We start from the raw sequence: 21,556 nt of genomic DNA on the forward strand, positions 1-21,556 counted from the left end.
AGACTTCTGGCGTTTAGCAGCATTACCCTTAGTTTCTTGTTCCTTGTGCTGTCTATGGGGGTGGGTTTGACTTTTGAGCCTTGCCTAAAAAAGACAATATGGGGGTGGCAAGAGCCTTTGCCAATATCCAAAAGCCCAGTGGTGACAGGTGCAAGCTGTCCCTAGCGAAGCAACGTGGCTTGTCGAGCATGTCATCCCAGGCTGACAGACACTGGATCCCCTTTGAATGACACCAACATTTTAGCCAATTGTTAAAATCGATCATTTTGTCTTGTACTGTGGCATCATTCTAGGTGAGGGTAAGATGCTGCTCAAGGTCAGGGTCATACCAGCCTGGGCTACATGATCAGAGAGCTCCTCTATATCTCTTTTCATGTAGTCCAGGGAGGTATGTCTCAGGTCATTCACACCAGCATGTACAATGACTGAGTCATATTTGTATTTGCTTTGGAGTGACCTGAGTGCTTGTGTTGTGTCTGATCCTAGCACCCGACAGGCAGCTCACTGTGACCTTCTCTTTATTCAGCCTGGTGAGCGGGACGTCAGTGCGTCTGACAATAGAGTCACCTATAACGAGTATCAGGTGTGTTATTCAGCCTTAAGGGCTGTGGCTGCTTGGCACACTGACTTTGTGGGTTATGTGTTGTGTGTGTTTTGTTTTGAGGTAGCGTTTGCTTGGATGTCTGCTTTGGAGGTCTCTGTTGCTTAGGTAAATTTTTATTTAGAGCCTCCGAGTATGTTTTTGTGTATTTATGTGTTTGGTTCTAAAGGTAAAAAGAGTGTCGAGGCCTCTTCCTGCTAAAGCTACTCAGATTTTAGGGATTCAGAAGTCTTCCTTTCCTGACAAACCAAGTGCTATGCGACTGTCCATCTCTTCCCAGTCAAATTCCTCTTTCTCTTCACCTTTCCCTTTCTCATCCTATCTGGCTTCAGGTTACTCAGGATTCTTGGGTTCTGTCCATCATTCGCCAGGGATAATTCATGGTGTGGAAATCACATCCTCCTTTTATGGGGATTCCTGAACCTTCTCAGGAACAAATTCCCTTTTTCCCCAAGGGGCTTCAAGACCTGACTCAGAATGTTTCTAGTGCTCAGAAAAGAAGGTTCTTGGAAACCTATTTATAAGTTCCTGAAGGTGCCCGCCTTTGTAGTATTTCTGGATTTCAAGGATACTTCATATTCCGATCTATCCTCTTTTCAGGAAAGTTATACATTTCTCTGTTGCTTCCTGGCATTTTCAGTTCTCTGCTTTGCCCTTTGGCCTTTCTACTGACCCAAGGGTATTCACCAAATGCTTCGCTCCTGTTTATTGCAGGCTTCAAGGGATCCAAGTATTTCCTTACTTGGATGACATTCTGATTCAGACCTCCTCTACAGAGTTCCTGTTGCTAAATCTTCAGTTTGTAATTTCAGTTTTTCAAAGCCATGGGGTTCACAATAAACTTCACAAAGTCTTCTCTGAACCCTTCTCGGGATCAAGTCTTTCTGGGTTGCAGGATTCACAGAGTGCCCGTGTTGGCATCCCTGTCTCTTCCAAAGGATTTAACTCCCATTTCCTTTTTTCAAACTCTTATTCCTTATGGCATCTGTTACAGCCAGGGAGTTTCTCAGAGCTCTGGGTTTCAAGGTATCCACCATTTCTATGCTTCCTCTGGACAAACTCCACATGAGAAAGTTCCAGTGGTATCTGAAGTCAGTTTGGCTTCAACATGCACATCCCCTAGAATTTGTAGTTCCCCTTCTACCTTGTCTAAAGAAGGAACTTCATTGGTGGATTCAGCATTTGTGTCTGAACCCAGGGATTACCTATTCATCCCACTCTTCCCACACAGGAACTCTTCACAGATGCCTCAGATGTGGGATGAGGAGCAACTTTTGGCTCCTTAAAGGTACAGGGAGTGTGGTCACCAGAAGGAGCACATCAGTGTCAGAGATGAGAGCCCTTCTTCTGGCTCTTCATACCTTTCATACTCTTCTGTCCAGGACCTCTAAAGGTATTCACAGGCAATATGACAGTGAAGTGGTATATAAACAAATAATGAAGAACAAGATCTTGCTAGTTTGCCAGTTGGATATCCTGGTTTGGGATCTGGCTGTCGAGTATCAAGTGGCTGTTCAGGCAGTGTGCATCCCTTCAGGTCAGAACATAGTCTCAGAAGGTCATTAACTCAATCCCACGAAGGGATGCTTCACAGGGTTGTGTTTCTGAACATTTCCAGCTACTTGTCCAACCGCCAACAAGCTGTCCAGTGGAAAACTTCAACCTCCCCCTTCCTTCCCACACCCACAGGTGTCCCTCAAGGTTCTGTTCTTGGCCCCCTTCTCTTCAACCTGTTCATTAACAACTTTCAGCGATACATCCCAGACTCATCTATCATCCAATATGCAGATGACTCAACAATCATCTGCTCAGCCTTCTCGCCCTCCGAGCTCTTAGCAAAATCCCGACTAGCCTTCTCCAAAACAGAAACCTGGATGCAGTCTAACCATCTGGCATTAAATGCAAATAAAACCAAACTAATGTTTTTTTCCCCTACCAAAAACTCCAGTCATTGACAAATCCACATTCACCATACAGAGCCAAAACAACGCCCTCCTTGAAATCATTCCCAGCACCAAGCTTCTTGGCATCATTATTGAAGAACTAAAATTTGACACCCACATCAAGAAAACCCACCAAAAGTTAGGTCTCCTCTATAGGCACAACCGCTTCCTAAGCCACTCTACCCATCAAAGTCTTGCATTCACCTTCCTACTTCCCTCCCTTATGTATGGTGCCCCTCTTTTGACCTATCTTCATCTTGGCCTTCGGTCCAAACCTGAATCCTGATGCCACAAAATCTCAAAATTTGCAACCAATTCAAAAAAAATCATCACACCACTGCCACTCCCTCCTCACTCTCACCTGGCTTGAATTACCCAACTACTTCAGTTACCTACAACTCACCTTTGCCCACAAGCTCATCTTTAAACCTGCCAGCTGCCCAGCTCTTGCTACTTCCTTAAAACCTTGCATTCCCAACCATTCACTCAGATCCAGAAACCAAAATATCCTTCAGGTCCACAAACCTGCACAACCTCCTAGTAATCTTCTACTGTCCCACTCCTTAGCTAAACAGTGGAACTCTCTCCCCACACACATACACAACCTACCTAACCATACAAATTTAAAATCTCAGCTCCTCTCTCATCTTTCTTCCAAATGGGATTGCCCATGCCACGCTCCAACTTAAACACCTCACCCCCCTCATTACACCTTGCACTGACTTATCCAACTACCTCTAATATTACTTTTTCTGACTCAAAACAATCCCTCCCCTACCAAAAACTAATTTTCTCTCAAATATCTATTGTACTATACTCTCCAGTATACTGTTACCCTCTCCATGCATAATATTTTCCTAACCCTACTAATGGCTAATAGCTATATATTTTGAAATGTTAAACCTCAAAAAACTCCAGCTTTACTCTGTAGCATATCACCTACTCTGAGGTGATCTCTCCCTTACATATAAAGCTATGTCAAACCCAGAGCTGTTGGACATGCTACACCTAAAGAAATCCCAATCCCTCTGAGCTACACGCTCTAGGGACCTAAACCTTGTCACCACAATAAACAGGACACGCTGGAGGGATAGATTCCTGTCCCAGAGACGTCCTATACTCTGGAACAAGCTACCCATCTATGTCAAGCAAAGTTCTTCATTGGCACTCTTCAAGAAAAATCTTGATGAGTGGATGGGAAATAGGAACTACACCCCGAAGATCATTTCTGTGTTGTCTGCTCGACAGTGGCACGCGAAAATAACTTTCATGGGTGGTGTAAGCTATGGAACCTTGCTGGCTAGGCTTACGTAGGCTCTTGGGCTGATAGCCTAGTACCTACCTATGATCCTATACAATTGAATTTATAACAAAAATATTCACTTTATGTAAATGCTGAAATTTCTGTATTGAATTGTCTTTCATTTTTGTAACGTTGTGACAAGCCAATTTGCAACTGTCATGGAGCTTATCTGTAAATGTTTAGGTAGCTGTATGAACTATGTCCTTTTGTAACATGTGAAATGTAACTTGCAGGTATTGTGGAGCTTTTCTCCCCGGGCTAGCACTGAAAACGGGCTTTTCTTGGCCTAGTGGACGTCCCCGGTCATCAAACTTAAATAAAATAAAAAAAATAAAATTAAAAATTGTTCACCAGTGTGGTACTCCTCAAGTAGATCTATTTGCCTCCACTCTGAACAGACAACAACTTCAGTTTTGTGCCAGAGTCGGAAGTCCTCTCGTGTGGAAGGAGGATGCTCTATCTTTTTCTTGGAAGGTAATGTTTTTGTACTTTCCCTCCCCTTCTCACTCTGAAAGTCCTGTGCAGAATTCAACAGGACACTCCCAAATCTTGTTACGACTCCCTTTTGGCTACCATCTTCTTCTGCATCTAGCCAAGGGCAATCATCACAAGTTACCTCAAAGGATGGATCTACTCACATAAGACAAGGGATCTGTTATTCATCCCCATTTGTCCACTCTTCAACCGACGCTGTGGCCGATAGGATTTTGATTCCTCACAGACACCTTTTTTCTGACCTTAGTGATGAGGTGTGCCACATAGAAGGATTTCCTGACTGTTGTGGCGATGTGGTTATCGAAGGTAAGACCACTGTCCACCTGTGTCCCTAAGTGTCTTATCACACTTTCGATGTTTAGTGTACTGCCACCTATGCGGTAATTCATGGGTGCATGTTTTTTCCCAAAGGGGATAACTATACATTTCTTGGCACTTTGCTTGAGCCCATGGCTCTGGCACCAAGCATCTGTTTCTGTAAGGCCCTTTTGTAGAGTATCCACATCATTTGGGGATTCAGTAATGGCTCCCAGTTTGCAGTCATCTGTGAACTTTGTTAGCCAGAGTCTTTTAGTGTTGGCCTGTACTTCAGACAAGTAGATGCCAAACAAGAGCTGTCCCAGGACTGAACCCTGAGGTACTCCACTTGTCTGGAGCTGGATTTGGAGTCGGCTACTTTTGCATTGTGGGTTCTGTCAGTAAGCCAGTTGGCAACCCATCGAGTGACGTAGAGATTAATGCCCAGCTTAGTAAGTTTATCTATGATTCCAGAGTGGGGGGTGGTGTCAAAGGCCTTACCCTCGTCCATGATTCTGGAGACCAATTCGAAGAAGTCAGGTTCAGGAGAAAAGATCGGCCCTTCACTAACCCAAACTGGGTGGGGTCCAATGTTTGAAGGTTGCCAATGTCTTTGTTTATAAGTTCCATGATAATATGTTCCATGACCTTGCAGATCAGGCTCGTCAAACTGATGGGGCGGTAGTTCCTGGGATCCAAGTTGGATCTCCCCTTATGGAGTGGGATAACTGTAGCTGTGCGCCACTCAGTGGGCATGAAGCCTGAGGTGAGGCTATGATTAAACATGACACTTAGGTGAGGTGCCAGTTAATTTTGTAGTTCATGTAGTACACAGCCCGGGATGTCATCTGGTCCCATGGATGCTGTATTCTTAGCTTTGGAGAGTGCATTTTTTTACCTGTGTGGCCATTATCATCGGAATTTGGCAATCGTCCGGTATTGAGATGGGCCATTTAGGGGGTGAGAGGGAGGTGAAGTTGGCACTGAATCGATCTGCCAAGATATTGGCAATATCCTTGGGATCTGTATATTTACTGCCATTCTGTAGTAGCTCAGAGCAGATCTGAGCATTGCCATTTAGGTTCTTGACATAGTTATAGAATGCCTTGTAGTTGTCTTTGGAATCTTTGGCAATTTTATTTTCGTAACTTCAAAGTCACTCCAAAACTGTAAGTTAAGACAGGAAGAGTAAATTGGTTTACAGCTTGGACTTTGTTCCTAGATGTCTGAGCTATTTTCAGTATTAATTTTAGTATTCTAAAACTTTCCTTACCAAGTTTTATTCACATTTGTTCATGTTTTATTGTTAATCCTTCATGAATTCCTAAATATTTATACACCCCCTTGCTCAAATTATCACATTTTTGTCCCATGCTGATGTTTTCTTGGTGCTGCAACTTTCCTGCTTTAAAGGTTGCTTTTCCACATTTATCTAGACCAAATGACATTTTTATATTCTCTATAAAAGTTTTGACCACTTGCATTTTTTTTTTTTATTTTTTTTTTCAGTTCCTCATCTGATGAGCTATACAGTTATAAATCATTCACAAAATGAAGATAAGTCATTAAACGGCTTAATCTGTTAAGTAGGCAGCTTAATAGGTTAAGGACAAGACAGAATAGAAGCAGTGACAAAAAATCCTGGTATACCCCCCTTTGAATTTTTATCCCTGGAATATAATTTGTCCTTTATTATGGCTTAACTGCAAAGTGGTTTGCTACTGTTTCATAGTCGCTGTAATGTAATTGATCAGTGTAGGGTGCGTCTTAATTTATTTGTAAACACACTTATTCATGAATGTGGGATACTGTCAAATACTTTTTAAGTCTGTCTTTGCCATACTTGGATTCCCCTTTTTACAGTTATCCATTATGACTTTAGCAACAAATGATCCTTTGTTCCATATGACTTTCTTTTGTTACCCTTTTGTTCTGTTGCCATGATTAAGTTTTCTTCCAAATGACTTTAACTCTGTCAGCATCAGTTCCAGTGTATAGTTTGTACATTGTTTGAAGGCAAGTTATTGATGTATATTTTTTTAGGATAGCGTGCAGGTTCAGTCCTAAGGAGGATCAGTATTTATTCCTGTTAGCCAGGTTGGTGCCTATTCGGGATGCGCATATAAATAGTTCTTACTTATGGCTAAATCTTCATGTAAAGATGTTGATACTTTTATCCAGAAGTTAGATACTGCATCTGTGACTTGGATTTTCCAGTTAGGAGCTTTTTCTAACTTTGTTTCAGTTTCTGTGGTTATTATTCATTCTATGTCATATCATGTACATTTGAACATCTTATACTTTCTTTTACTTTTTTTAGCAATTGATCATCTTTTTCACATGATGATCTTAGATATTTCTCAAAAATGTATATATTTTTTTTTGGGGGGGGGGGTTAATTCCTTTTGCCTTGTTTCCCAGTTCCCTATAAATCTTTTTTTAGGCCATCAACAAATTGCTTATTTTGCACTTTTCCTTTGTATGCATGTATCTGCATATCTTCTAAGATTTTCTGCCATTGCTATTTTTAGTTTAGTTTTTGTGATAATGCACAACAGATCCCGATCTCTTCTGATGCTGTGCATTGCTTTTATCACATCTTTCTGTGTATTTTTGTTGAGTTGTTCCCTTTTCTGTAATCTAACAGTGACACTTCTTGACTTAATTACTTTAGTTTTCTCTATTTGATATTTCTGTGATGGCATTTGATTTCTCCCCTTTCTTTCCCTTACTGCCGTGTTTTTTTTTTTTGTGGTAAGACTGAATCTGTTAATTAGTTGCATAGTAATATATCCTGCTTACTTGTAAACAGTCCTAATTGCTATTTTCATTTGTTTTATCAAACTTCTAACTTTTTTGGTTTTATTGACTTTCTGTAGTCTATTTCTTTCATCGTTCTTAATATGTTTGTCCAACTCTATTAAGTCAAGCAAATTATCTTTTAGATCATTTTTTTCTAAACTGAGTGCACATTCTTTGTTCTCCATTTCCTGCAGGCATTGTACAGAAAGTTTCAGGACATCTTCCTGTGTCACACCCTCTTCAGCTTCATCCCCTGTCATCCGTTGCTTCTTTGATATAGTAACTCAGTAGCCTATCATTCCACAGCATTGACCGAGTCAGAGTTGCCACAGTTTCCTGTTCCTTCCCTTGCTGTGCAACTCCAACTGAACTTTTGTACTGGTTTCCTGTGGAAGGCTCCAAAGTATTTTCATATGGCAACTGATCAGATGTTTCCCATTACACTGGTTTCTCCTTAATTTGGGGATCCATTGCTCTGTCCAGCTGTGGTGTTAACAGAGTTAGATATTCTACACTAAATCTTTCATTTCGCAGGTAATTCATGACCTCAGTTTCTATTTCTTTGTTCTCCGTTACTGATCCTCTTTTATACTTTCTGTTTTTCTTATTTTTTTTTGTATTGTGACATTTTCCATATCTGGATGCCTTTGCCTGTATTTCTCTTCAAATAACGTTCGTGCTGCTGTTTTATATTGATCTGTTTTGTTTTCTCCTTGCATAAATGTTGCACCATATTAAATATATTTTCCTTTCCCATATCTATATTTCTTCTTCAGATGTGTCCTGCTCCTCCTGTTTCTCCTTACTTGGGGGACTCATTGTTCCATCATACTGTTATATAACCTGTGTTAGACTTTCTACACTAAATCCCTCATTTCACAGGCATACCATAACTTCAGCTTCTCTTTTTTTAAAGTTCTACTTTACCAATCTTCTTTTCTGCATTCCCTCTTTGGGGTTTTGGTCTAGTGTTGTGGAGGTATGATGCTTACCAGTACTGGGCTGATGTGAGAGGTTTCTTCCATGTATCTTAAATATTTACATCTTTTGGAGGTTGTACTGTCATTTGGTAGAAGTGAACAGTTGGTAAGTGTAAGGCAGTTGCTACATTGCCTTAGAACACTTAATGCAGTCGTAGAAAGCTGTAGATGGGGTGAGAGCAGACTGTTAAACTATAGTGCCAGTTGGTAGAGGACTAGGGCTGGTTGTAGTTTCCATGATAGAGATTCTGTGTAGTAAGCGATGTTTTGCATTAGGACTGATCTATCAATGTTGAGCAGTACTGTGTGTACATAACTCTTTCCATCTTGTTTGTGAGGTTGGATGTTTCTGCTGTACTTTTTTCTAGCTTCTGAAGAAGAAAACATGGAACTGAAATGGTGGAATTTGTATAGCAAGTGTTGCGTTACTTGTTCAGAACTGTCCAGCAGCTTTTTATACGGTTGTACTGACATTTTGATCACTCATTAGTGAGTATCCATGTGTCTTCTGTCTCATTATTAGTTTTGCAAATATACTAAGAAGGTTATGATGACTTTTTATTCCATTACCATGTAGATTATATTTATCAAAGAAACCTTTAGCCTTTCAGAATGCTTTGTGTATTCATTTTTTTCATTTCATTTATAGATACTATGTATTATGGAGAAATGAATGAAAAAATACAGCTTTTGTACAGACTTCATATTCCCCCAGGTAAGACCACAGTAAATATTGGTAAAATAAATTTGATTGTTTAGAAACTGTACATGATTTTGTTGCTTCTTAACTGTAAATGTTTTGTTCTGTATTTAATTGGTTAACCAGGAAGTCCTGCTGAACATATGGCCATTTTACAGGAGATTGCCAGTACAGCCTACCAAACATTGTTGAGAGTTAAATGATGCAAATGTAGAAACAACCAAAGTAATGTCTATATTGACATAAGGATGCAGGTCAAGAGATGATGCACAGTACGGTATTCATCATAGTGCAGCTGAGTGCAACAGCAAACAGCATCAGTGTTACTTCTACGATAAGGTCAGGCAAAGAAATGAGGTAGTAAATGTTTGGTGTTGCACATCAATTGAGAAATATAGATGAAAACCATAAGATAATATCACTACACATCACATTACCCATGACCTTAATGGGGAGTCCTTGGAGTTCCAAATGACCCTTAATAAATCCCAGTATTAGTTCAGTACTAGCTAGAGATCCCTATCAATCTCCCTCAAATCATGGAATTAACAACAGTATTGAGGGTTGAGACATCAAACCAAATGCCTTCTTGCTTGTGTACTTCAATGAGCTGAACATTGACTGGTGCACCTACCCTTCTACAAATGTATATGCGCTTCACTTCCTAGACTTTACACAATTGTTTCAAGATACATTTAAGTATCCTGTTTAGTTTACATATTTTACCATTATAGATGGAGTCTCTTAGTCAGAGGGTATTCCAGTGGTGGTCAAATGGAGAATGTGTCAGGAACAGAGACGTGTTATGTCTTAAGCAGTTCTAGAACATAAGCATTTGTTTTACAGAAAAAGGTTATTGCTAGGTAACTGAAATGATATGGAATTATATTTCTTGGTGATTGCCTCGTTCCACATCACCCCCTGCTAAATATAGTTGAGTTGATCCTGGTGAGCACAAGTGTATTTAAAAATGAATACAACTTCAAGATATTATTTTTCTTGCTTTGCCCCCTCCCCCTCGCCCCACAAAGACCTTGTCCAATGGCTCCTTAACTTCACTGCCTTCACCTAACTGCCAAATGTGTTTCTAGAAGATGAAAATATGATATTTTCTGACTAGGCAAGAGACCTATGGCCCACTTATTTCTGCTTGAGAACCACCATCGGTTTTCCATTCCATGGAATGAGTCAGGCCATAAGGAAGCAGGCCAGCTTGCTGGGTCTGGGTGCAGGCTACCCTCTACCACTTACAGCATGCCCCACAGTGACTTCTGTGAGTCAGCAATTGCTACCTGCTGAGGAGAGGCCTGCTTCTGCACATTAGTTTCCTCCATAATTACTTAATGCAAATGTATTATGATAACACAAACTTAAATGGCTCACCACTGGGTGAACAGTTAGTGCTTTCACTAGGTGTCACCCATATGACAAGCTAGAACTGCCATCTCCCCCATTCCCCAGGATCAGTGAGTTACAGCAGTTGTTCACTCACTGCCATCCTCCTGGGCAGCTCTTGCAGGCACAGGAGCTCAGGTTGCCAGGGATGCGATCAGAGATTTACCCCTCTATACCATGAAGATGACCTCATTATTTTTGTTCTCTTAATGCTGTTCCTCTTCATTCCTGTCAAGTGTTAGTCCTCTTCTCTTGCGCAGATGCTTTCATTCTCCATTTACACTGTCCATTTTTGGTGACCACTAGTGGGAGAGGGAGAAGATTGGAGAGGGGCATCATCAAAGTAGTCATGAAAGGGGTTGTGATTTTTTTCCCCACTATCTGGATCACTGACCTAACCCTGGTGATTGACATTCATACTTAGGTGAGGACCTGCAGTGTCTTCCCTGATGCATCGGCACACTTCTAGATATGTGAAATTGAAGGCTGGTGTGCATGTATGTGGCTCGGCAGGACCGGTTCAACAGCCACAGCCTGTCATGCTGCTTGCTGCTGCTGTTCACCCCTTCCACACTAGTAGCTGCTGGCATTACAGCAGGATGAACTACCTCTCTTCCCTTAAGATGGTTGAGCTGGCATTGGCAGCTCACCCTCGCCCTCCCTTGCCAATTCCTGTAGCAGCTTGGTCCATGTTCAGTCCCAAGCTGTATAGGTTGCAGTCTGGACCTGATTTCTTTGTCTTGGAGTTAGCCCATCCAAGTGATGGAGAGCTGTTGATATGTTTGCTGTCAGTTTTGGATAAATGCATTGTATGTTTTTGATATAAAAGCTACATATGGAGTATTTTATAAAATGCAGTAAAGGAGAAGAATGCAAATTCTGTTTGTGCACCTCATTGTCTTCACACCATCCTTTAGTGACTTGAAGCAATAAATGTTCAATACTAAAAGTACATAGTAATGTTTTTATTTTATTTATTGACATTTGATTATGGGGAAGTCTGAGTAGGAGCCTATTTTCAGCAGAGGCCCAGGGAGAAAAGCTCCAAAGTATTACAAAACATTTTATGAACAGTAATTTTAAATTTTTTAAAAATACAAAAAAAAATCTTAAAAATTGGTTAAGAATAGATGCAAGATATATGGCAATGTTTTAATATTGAAATTTAATCCATTTTATAGAGAAATTAAATGTAAGTTATTAAAATACAAATTGGAATTGCATATGAAGTGAGAGAATAGAAGGCTTGTGGTATATTTATAGAGAAGGATGGGAGAAAAATTGATAGACGTAAGTGAATGAGAAGTAGGAAGAATAAGGGGATATAAGGTATGAATAGGTATTTGTTCACATTTAGGGATATAGTTTATCCTGGTGTTGAGCAAGAACATAGTCAGCTTTTGGCTAATAAGTCTTTCAAAATGGTTTTGAAGGATTGGAGGGAGTGGTATTGACCTGATGGGTACAAGTAAGGAGTTCCAGGCCTTAACATCATGGTACAAGTGCATGCAATGCTCAGAAAATTTGCTAGGTTTGTGGACAGAGGAATTTTTGGTCATGGGACCATAATAACCGACTGGGAACATAGTTGTGTGTAATGTTTAGTGCTGTGCAAGCAGATGGATTCTGGATAATTTTATAGGTGGTAAGCTGTGTATATTTTAGTTGACATGGTAGCTCTAACCAATTTAGGCTTTTTAGTGCTATACAGTGGTGGGTTCTGAAACAGTTATTTTGCTGCAAATTTAGCAACTTTGTTATAGCAGTGTTCAGGTTTTGATTTTTGAGATGCCTGAAGGTTAGTAAGGATGGGAGTGCCATAAATAATTGTGGGGAGGAGATTAGCACTGGCAAGTGTAGCTTTAGTTGTGTTGGTGAGAGAGTGTTTGGCTCTATGAAGCATTCCTAGTTTTTGATGCATTTTTTTTCTTGTGGAATTTTGTATATACAGGTCGAATTTAAGATGATTATACATTGCCATCCATAATACTTTGCCATGAGAAGTGACTTCATTGGTTGTATTATCAAGAGAGAGGAATTTAATTTTTTTTTTTTGAGAGGGATTGGGGGGGGTAGTACTTTTATTTAGTGTTGAGCATGAGTTGTGAGTTACAAAGCCATGTTTCAATGGCTGTTAGTTTCCTGAGTAATTTTTTGGAGGTGTGCCATGTCAGATGTGCAGATGCATGTGGAATCATCTGCTTACTGTATTATGGAGTCCTGATGTATAGAGGATGTTGGTGATAGAGGATAGGAGCAATGATAGAGCTTTGTGGGTACCCTGGTGGTGATTGGGCGATATGGAGAGAGGTGTTGAGTGCCATTTTTACTAACTGATGCCTACTGGATAGGTAACTTTTGAACCCCAGAAATGTCGGCTGAGAGAGTCCTAATAAGGTCATTTAAAGTAGAAGTTTGGTATGACAAACTGTGGAATACTTGACAAGTCTAAAATAAAAAAAAAAAAAAAAAAAGGACTATTTTGCAATTATCTGTAGCTTTATTGACTATATCTGTATAGGTTAGAAGTGCAGTGTTAGTACTATGGGAAGGAGGGAAGGCATGTTTGGGGAATAGAAGCTCTTCCTACAAGTGACAGTTTAGAAGTTGGTTTTGATTATATATATTTTTAAGTATTTTGGAGAGGGGAAATAAGATTGTTGTAAGTATAAAATTAGTAACGTCTGTTTAATTTCTTCCCCTCGGTTAATGTATTTTTCCAGAGAGAGGGAATGTAGGATTCTTGGACTGACCTATTTATAAGGATTGAGGCAGGACAGGTAGTGCTATCAGCTGCTATTTTAGGATACTCACTAGGAAAGTCATCAGCTAAAAGTAGGGCATGGTTTGAGTAGTTTTATATAGGATGTGAGTGCAGGTTTGAGGTGAAAGTGAATGTGGTGAATATGAGGGTAGTGGGCAGGGTTAGGATTAGATTTTGGGGAATCTTTGGCTAGAGATGATACTATCAATGAAATAAGAGTTGAATTGTGTTATGGATTTGAATAAAGAGTTACTGGAAGAGGGGTCAGGGTTGAATTTATGGCTGGGACTGCAAGATTTCTTTAATGGCTGTCCAGACTATTTTGGATTTGTTTACTGTTCTGAAAGTTGTTATGGTGTAGTTTTTGTCTTCACTAATTTGCTATTTAGTACAATTGTAAAGCATTCTGAAGTTTTCAAGATGTCGTGGTTTATATTTGTGCTATTCTTTCCTTGCTTTTTCTCTATCCTATATTAGCATTCTACTGTTTTTTTGATAGCCAAATTGTATCATTGGTTTTCAGTTTCTTCCTTCTAGGAGGTGCAAGAGTATTTAGGATATTCAGGAAAGTTGTACTGAATTCATTTACAGCATCATGTAAGTGGTGGATTTTTAGGAAGTTCCAGTTAATAGATAAAAGGGTGGTAAGGAACATTTCTGGGTTAAACTTGAAAAGGTTGCATGTTTTATAAACATGTTTAAGTGGATGTGTGAGTTGTCTAGTAAGGGATTTGATGTCTTGCTGTAATGTGTGAAGCTATTAATTAGTTGTGTGAAACCAAATAAGTTCTTGCTAGACATAGAGGAGTCCAACCAGCTGACATTCACATCACCTGGTAGTATTTTTTCTTGTGGAATCTTTATGGATATTGAATGTAGGATATCCATATATGGATATTGAATGTAGGTAGCTGTATTGTTGCCAGAAGGGATTTAAAGAACAGTAATACATGTTTGCTTATAATTGTTTAATTTCAGGAAAGTAAAACGTTCTGCTGAATTGAATGTTGGTATTGGTTTGTTGTAAGGAGAAATGTGATAGTGTTTGGAAAATATTAAAGCAATACCACCCCTTTTCCTTTTTATACAGTCCTTACAGATGATGATGTAGCCTGGAGGTGTAATTTCAGAGTCATTTATGCTAGGTTTAAGCCAAATTTCAGTAACTGGGGGTTGACCGTTGTGCGTTAGCACAGTGTGCGAAAGAGAATTGTCTTGATGTGATGGGTGGGGCCAAGATCTGAGTGAATGTCTCCTCTCAGAGAGACTTTAGTATATTGGAGAATTATTGATGCTTGTTTTTGGATAGTATTTTTCCACTTAATTTTGCTTTGGTTTGAGTTGAAATTGAGTCGGTCTATATTTGGAATAAAGTTGAGGGTCATCATTAAATAGGCTTGGTATAATACGTGGAGAGTGTAGGGAGGAAGTATGAGTAGGTGGTTGGGGACAAAGTTGGAGAGATGGTGAGAGTTATTGTAGAGTTGTGGTAGGATGAGATGGCTCAGTAACAGCAGAAGAATCAAGGATAAGCTGAGGATTAGAATGATTAAGGGGATTTGTATGTTATAGCTGGCAGGTAGTAGGGCTCAAGAATGAGAGAAGTTGCAGGGCAGAAAGATATTTAGTAGTGGTGGAGTCTGAAAGCTGATGGAGGATAAGTAGGAAAGAAATATTTCTTGTAAAGGAAGAGAGTTATTTTGTCATAGTATCTTCTCTGGAATGTAAGGAATAGAGACATTTAAAAGGCTGGAGTATAAGGATGTAGTTAAAATAAGGAGTGAGGATTTATTTGGAAAAAGTAGGAGATACAATGTAGGATGGATAGGTATTTTTAGGGAGGTGTGCAACTAAGAATGAATATAGTGCAGAGCAGTAGGGATGGGAGAAAGCTGGGAATGGTGCTAAAAGATTAAATGGGAGCTGGAAATTAGGTGAACAGAAATGACTGTATGATAGTAAGGTTTTTGGGAGGGTTAAGAAATGAGTCATAAGTGAAATGTGTATGCAGCTAGTATCATTGTAGAGTAAGAGGGGGATGTATGGGAATTGGGGGAAGGGGAGTGTAGTGGGTTTCCACATTCAGGTCAGATTATAGCAGAGAGTAATTTGTATATAGCCTGTACAAAGCAACTAACAGAAAGATGGCAAAGTAGAACAGGTTTTCTTTAATTTCCTGAATGCAGAAACCTGGCAGTTAGGGAGACTGGCATATACAGTGTAAGCTATTGGTCAAGCGAAAGGACAATGGCCAACTTAGTAAGTGGTCCTTTGGCGTCTATATTACATAATTGAGCTTTCAAAAGTTCGAATGTCATATGGTTGACACCCTATGATCGAACTTTTAAAAGTTCAAAAATGTAATAAAAAAAACTAAACCAAAGAACAAACGTACCTGAACGGTTTAAGAAGGGGGGCAAGCCCCCCTGCACCCCCACACCCCCCCGCTCTTTAAATATACCAACTCCAAGATCGCACTGCAGTGCATAAAAGGGAAATCTTCCCATTCTGCACTTTAAACAGCATGTGTGTCAAAGCAACAGCCCATGATGCAGCACAGCATCACCCATCTAAGACTTCAGTAAAACTTGCTCAACAGTTTGTCAGCAAAATTTTAAAAGACGCATGTTCTTGAAGTATTCATGTTTGTTAGCTTTTTGTTTCCTTGTATTTGAAAGTGTTGTTTTAAGTCCTTTATTGTGACAGAAGTGTATGTTAAAAGCTTATATATAGCTGTAGGAACAGTAGTGCTGATTTCGTGTTCATTGCAAACATATGTTGACAGTTTTATTCCATATGTTAACAGTCAATGCAGCAAGAAGTAAGCAATGAAATTGTGAGACCTGCTTATATTGATTATTTGCAGGTAGCAATGGAAGTGCTATCTAAACATTACATGGTGAATATGGTATTTAATATGGAAATGAGTAAACAGTGGGAATCGGTTCTGTATGGTATAAAAATGCACTGTATGCTACGTACATTAAACATTGTGGCTAACAGATCTGAAAACTGGGTAGGTAATAGTTTGAAGGTTAGGGTGAAATGTTTTTTATGTAACCTGTCTGAATGCTTAGCAATGCCTGTGCCTCGTCACAGTTGCCTTTTTACAATTATCAGAAGGCTGCGAGTTCTTTCCCCATACTGGATCCCTGAATTTGTTCCATTGCTCTCACAACAGTGAAGCATGAGGGATTTGATGCTGTCCTTAGAATGAGACACTACAGTCAAAGTCGCCTTGTGCTGGTTGTGGTTGATGTGAATGTGGATGTTAAGGATCTCGCATTGCTTTTCAAACAGCGTATGGGCTTCTTCTTCAAAACCAAAGCAATCTCAAAAATTCCAGATCACATGGCAGTACTTGCACATATCCCTATTAAAAATAAACAGAGCATTAAAAAACAAAACTGTCATATAATCATTTCCAATGCATTTTACTTTATATTCTAAGCTTTCGCAATTTTCTCTTCTGCCAGTACTGGTAATATAAAGGGGTAAAATCCTCACTATGGCTCAGGTGAGCCAAGTTAGATTTAGTGACTCAAATACACTGTACTCGCAGGAAAGAATGAGTATGGCCATCTGGGGGGAGGGGGGGAGCAGGGTGGAACAGAATGTGCATTACCACAGTCTCTTGTTATAGGGGTGGCATTACACTAGGCATCCTGGGGTATGGCTTTTGGTTCACCAAACTACTGCATGGTGGTAGCCCCCATAAGCTAGTTTACTTCAGTGTCTACACACAGTAGGGGACATTACAAGTCCCCAATATGGTGCAGGTGGCCTGTTCTCCCTGACCAGGGGTGGAATTAAAGATTTGGACAAAAAGTTGTCATTGCCAGGATACTGGTGTGATCACAAACTCCACATTGTCTGCCTGAGTGACCACTTTCTCTTTATCTGATATAAGGAAAATTAATAGGCTCAAGTCCAGTGGGGAAGGCTTGATGGCAGGCAATGGGGAAAAATCATCAAGAAAAAAATATAGTTCCTTTTTTCCCTGCATTTCCTCCGTTTCATTTTTTAACTCGCCACCTGCTGGCAGTCATATAATTGAGATTTCCTGGCTAACTGCTAGGCTAGATCACAGTTCCTTAGAACTCTTAAGTAAAAAAAAAAAAGTATGAGAAGATCTTGACATCTGAACAAGAAAAACAAGTTTTTTGCATGTGTTGATCAGCCAAAGTGTTTTTTCACATTGAATGTGTTTTAATCACAGCACTGAATACTCTAAATTTGGAGCCAGCAGTTAAGCTAGAGAAAAAAGCAATAGCTGTCTGCATTAAGTACCTGTATAAGATGGTAACCCATTCAGCTAGTGCTACCAGCGTGCTGAAGCACTAACCTCTTTAATGAGTTAGCTAGTGACTCATTTGCTGCTACAGGAATGTGCTGATCCCTCAGGGGCTTGTGAGCATCTTGAGTCAGTGACACCAAATGACACCAACATTATTTTATTCCTTGCTGCCCACATCCAGTGGTTTAGGAATGTACTGTTTACCTATTGACAAGTTCAAGATTTATCACCTGCTACAATATTACTTCAGCTGCTATATACACTGATCAGTTGATTTATTATCATGAATCTTAATTAAATACAGGAAAACCTTGTAGATAAACTGACAAAAACTTAATTGAATGTTAAGGAACCTGACTGTGAATAAGAAAATGGTGATTGAATTTAACTGAATAATTTTGTGATATTTCTAGACTTCCTTTTGATTTGCAAACAGCCTTATAAACACCTATGAACTTATGTACCCACCACAAGGACTTTAAGTCTAGCCATGTATTCCAAATCTGACAAATTCTGATACACTTGATAAGTGTAAGCAAGGGCTTGGGAGATTAATCATTTACAGGCAGCCTGTGTCCATTAAAGACATAGGTGCCAAACCAGAGATGAATTTCATGTTCCTCATCCAATTGTCCAAGTTGCACTTGAATTGAGTTAGGGAGGAACTCTTCACATGGATGGAGAAGGGGTAGTCTCTGGGATAAATTCTTCAGCAGCTCCTGTTTGTATCACAGGCACAGTTTGTCTTTACAACAGGTAATTCTGGTGTGTGTTTTGTGAATATGCAGGAGGTTCATCAGGTTGGTGTCTGACAATGCCTTGTATGCCAGGTATAGATCTCCCCCCTCGACAGCTTGTAGGAGACAGAATACAGGGCTAGGGCTTTAAGGTGTTCTGCATAGGACATGTTACTGATGCCCTGTCTACTTTTAGTGAGGAACCTCTGTGCGGGTTCCAACTGTTGGATGTGCCTAGTTAGGTACATACCAAAGGAGAGATTTGTACTGAATGATCTGATGAATGCAGACTACAGTGGTACAGTGAACTCCTTGGCTCTAGATGTTTATAAGGTTACCTTTGTTTATAAGTTGCACAAGATGGAATTATTTCCTCACTACTTTAGAGATGTGATGGTCAAAGGCTAGATTACTGTCCATGCATCCCCAAGTTCCTGTCTGCTGGGTCAACTTAGGTGTGTTGTGACAGTATGATAGTTACCAGGGTTGGTTGACTTCCCGAAAGATACTATTATGCATTTCTTGGCATTTGCTTTTAGTCCTTGACTGTGACACGTTATTTGTCAGCATATTCTATGACTGCTCCTAATTTGCAGTTGTCTGCAGATTTGGTCAGCCAGAGGCCCTTGACATTGCTCTTGACTTCAGAGAACTAAATGCCAAAAAGGAGTGGTCCCAGGACTGATCCCTGAGGATCGGTGCTTGTGATTGGCCTTTTTGTAGAGGTGGACACCCCATTTCTAACTTCCTGGGTCCTGTCTGTGAGACAGCTGGCTATCCACTGAGTGACATAAGGGTTTATGCCTAACCTTTTCAGTTTATCAGAAATGCCCAAGTGGAGTATTATGTCACATACCTTGGCTAGGTCAAAGTATGCAGTGTGAACCACTTTGCCCGCATTGCTATGATCTTCTCAACAAAGTCCACCAGGTTGAGTACACATGGCCTGACCTTGAGGAAACCAACTTGGGTTGGGTCCAGTGTTTGGAGGTTTCCTATGTCATTGATCATTTCAATGATTCTTTCCATGGCTTTGCATATGGGACTAGTGACACTTGATCTATAGTTTCCAGGATCTGTAGATGATGACCCACATTTGTGCAGAGGATGACTGTTGGTGTTCCCCATTCATGAGGCATAAATCCTGTTTGGAGGCAACATTTAAATAGCAATTCCAGAGAGCTTGATAGCTCATGTTTCATGCTGTTTAGAAGGCATCATGGGAGATTGTCTGGACCACTCAATGCAGTGTTCTTGGCCTGTTCCTGAGTGATGTATAGGGAGTAGTTTTTGATGGCATTTCCTGAGTCTGATGTGTAAAGTTAGAGAAGAATTTGTCTGCGAATAGGTTTTTTTATACCTTCAGGCTCAGGACAGAGTGGCTTCATTGTCATTGAGATCTGCAGACAATATTGCATTGTCTTTGAGGATGTGGACAGGTGGTGCTGCGGTAGCGTTGTCGCCTCACAGACGTTGCCCGTTCGATTCTCAGAGCGTCTTCTGTGTGGCGACATGCATGAATGGGCGTTCCTTTGTTGAAGGTTGTGCATTAGGCCTGGCAAGCCAGCACGTAAAAATCTACTGCCAATCATTAGCGGACCGGAGTTCCGCTGTGGCAACCCCTAACTGGGAAAAGCCGAAAGAAGACTACTTCGAGGATGTGGACATCTCTGAAAAATGTTTTGTGGTTGTCCTTGGCCTGGGAGGCCACATTTACCTTAGATTTGACTTTGGTAGATTTTTTATCCTCTGAATTGTTTGTGTAGTTTGAGTGCTTTTCTCCCGCTTGGTGCTACACCTCTGAATTTTTGCATATTTTTCTTTTCTGTTATACAGCCTATTCATGATGCTATTCCACCAGGATGGCACATTTTTAGAATTAGTTCTGTAGTACTACCTGGTAGGTACAGCTGCCTCTTTGCAGCTATTAACATGTTTGCATAGGGTTTCTGTGAACAATTCCATGTAGGCAGTGGTGTTCCAAGGGTTTATGGGGTCTTGAACATTTTGCAAAGTTATCACTTAATATTAGGAAGTTAGCCTTAGAGTAGATGTTCTTCGTGTTTCACTGTTACAGTCATTAAACTTGGGTTATCCTGCTGGCAGGCTACCCGCAGTTGGCCTGAATTCCAAAGTCTAGGTCCAGAGTCGGCTGCTGTCACCTCTTCCCTGACTCCAGTGCGCCAGGGGTATAAAAGATGCAGCCGACATCATTTTCTTCAGTCTTTCTTGCCGCACGGTGCCCGAAGCAGAAGCAGTTTGCAAGTGCCGGTTGGCCGACTCCTGAGATTTTAAAAATTGAGTTTCAGAACCGAAGTCTTCAATAAAGCTAAGCACCCCGTTAGGGAAACTTTTTCTTGCTCCAGACCGATGTCAGTAAAATTTAATAATTGTTTTTCTTGTGGGAAGCAAGTTCCTCATAAGGACTTACACTCTTACTGTATTCCTTGCCTAGGCCCTGACCGCGGCGTCACTAGTTGTTGGTTTTGTGCTAGATTCAATAAACGCACTATTAAAAGTCTGTTTGATTTTGCTTTACATTATTTTGGCCGAAGGTTTAATTACATAATGCCGTCGGAACAACGGACGACCGGAATCTGTAAAAAATGCAAACAAAGAAAAGGACAGGCATCCGAGGTCCAAAACCGACCTACCTCAGAGCCACAGGCCATAACCAACAGCCACGTGGAGACACCGAGGCCTGTGGAAACTCAACGTATTGGGCCTACGGAAACTATATCCCTCAGATGGGTCTGGAGCCGCTGAGCAGGCATCTGCTTCTGAGGGTGTTTTCAGACCTTCACAGCTTACAATTAAGCCCACTACAGCAGCAAAGGCAAAGTCAAAAACATCATTAAAGACAAGGAAAACAAATGCAGCATTCTCCAGAACAGTCATCCATGCCAAAGAAACAGATGCTTAAAATGGCTGAAGACCTAATTACTTTAATCAGAGGTTCCCATCTCCTTCCTGACAAAAGGCCTAGGCAAGACATTGATTATGATTCCTCTGACCAGGTTTCTATTTCCTCTGACTCCTCTTCTGATCAGGGATATTCTCTCCATCCCTATGAGGACTCTGATGCAGAAGAGTCCATATTTTCTGCCTCTCCACCTGGGGATTATTCTTTTGGGGAAATCTTGCACACCATGAGGGAGCATTTCCATTGGGAGAGCCAGGATTATTTAGAATCCAAGAAAAGGCTCAGAGACTTCCTTTTATTGCCTCAGCACAGGCCCCTG

General features: G+C 40.5%; 1 protein-coding gene across 1 annotated transcript in view; it reads left to right on the plus strand.

Annotated features, from left to right (window-relative positions):
• Positions 1–21,556, plus strand: part of TBC1D8 (TBC1 domain family member 8) — a gene marked incomplete in the record, with an annotated part of 2,215,010 nt that overhangs the window by 1,421,559 nt on the left and 771,895 nt on the right. The window contains 1 exon segment of the mRNA XM_044071089.1: positions 9,071–9,136. Coding sequence (XP_043927024.1) covers positions 9,071–9,136 — 66 coding nt within the window.

The sequence above is a fragment of the Protopterus annectens genome, chromosome 5.part0 (assembly GCF_019279795.1).
Source record: "Protopterus annectens isolate FY-2018-M chromosome 5.part0, PAN1.0, whole genome shotgun sequence".
In the NCBI taxonomy this organism is placed as follows: Eukaryota; Metazoa; Chordata; order Ceratodontiformes; family Protopteridae; genus Protopterus; species Protopterus annectens.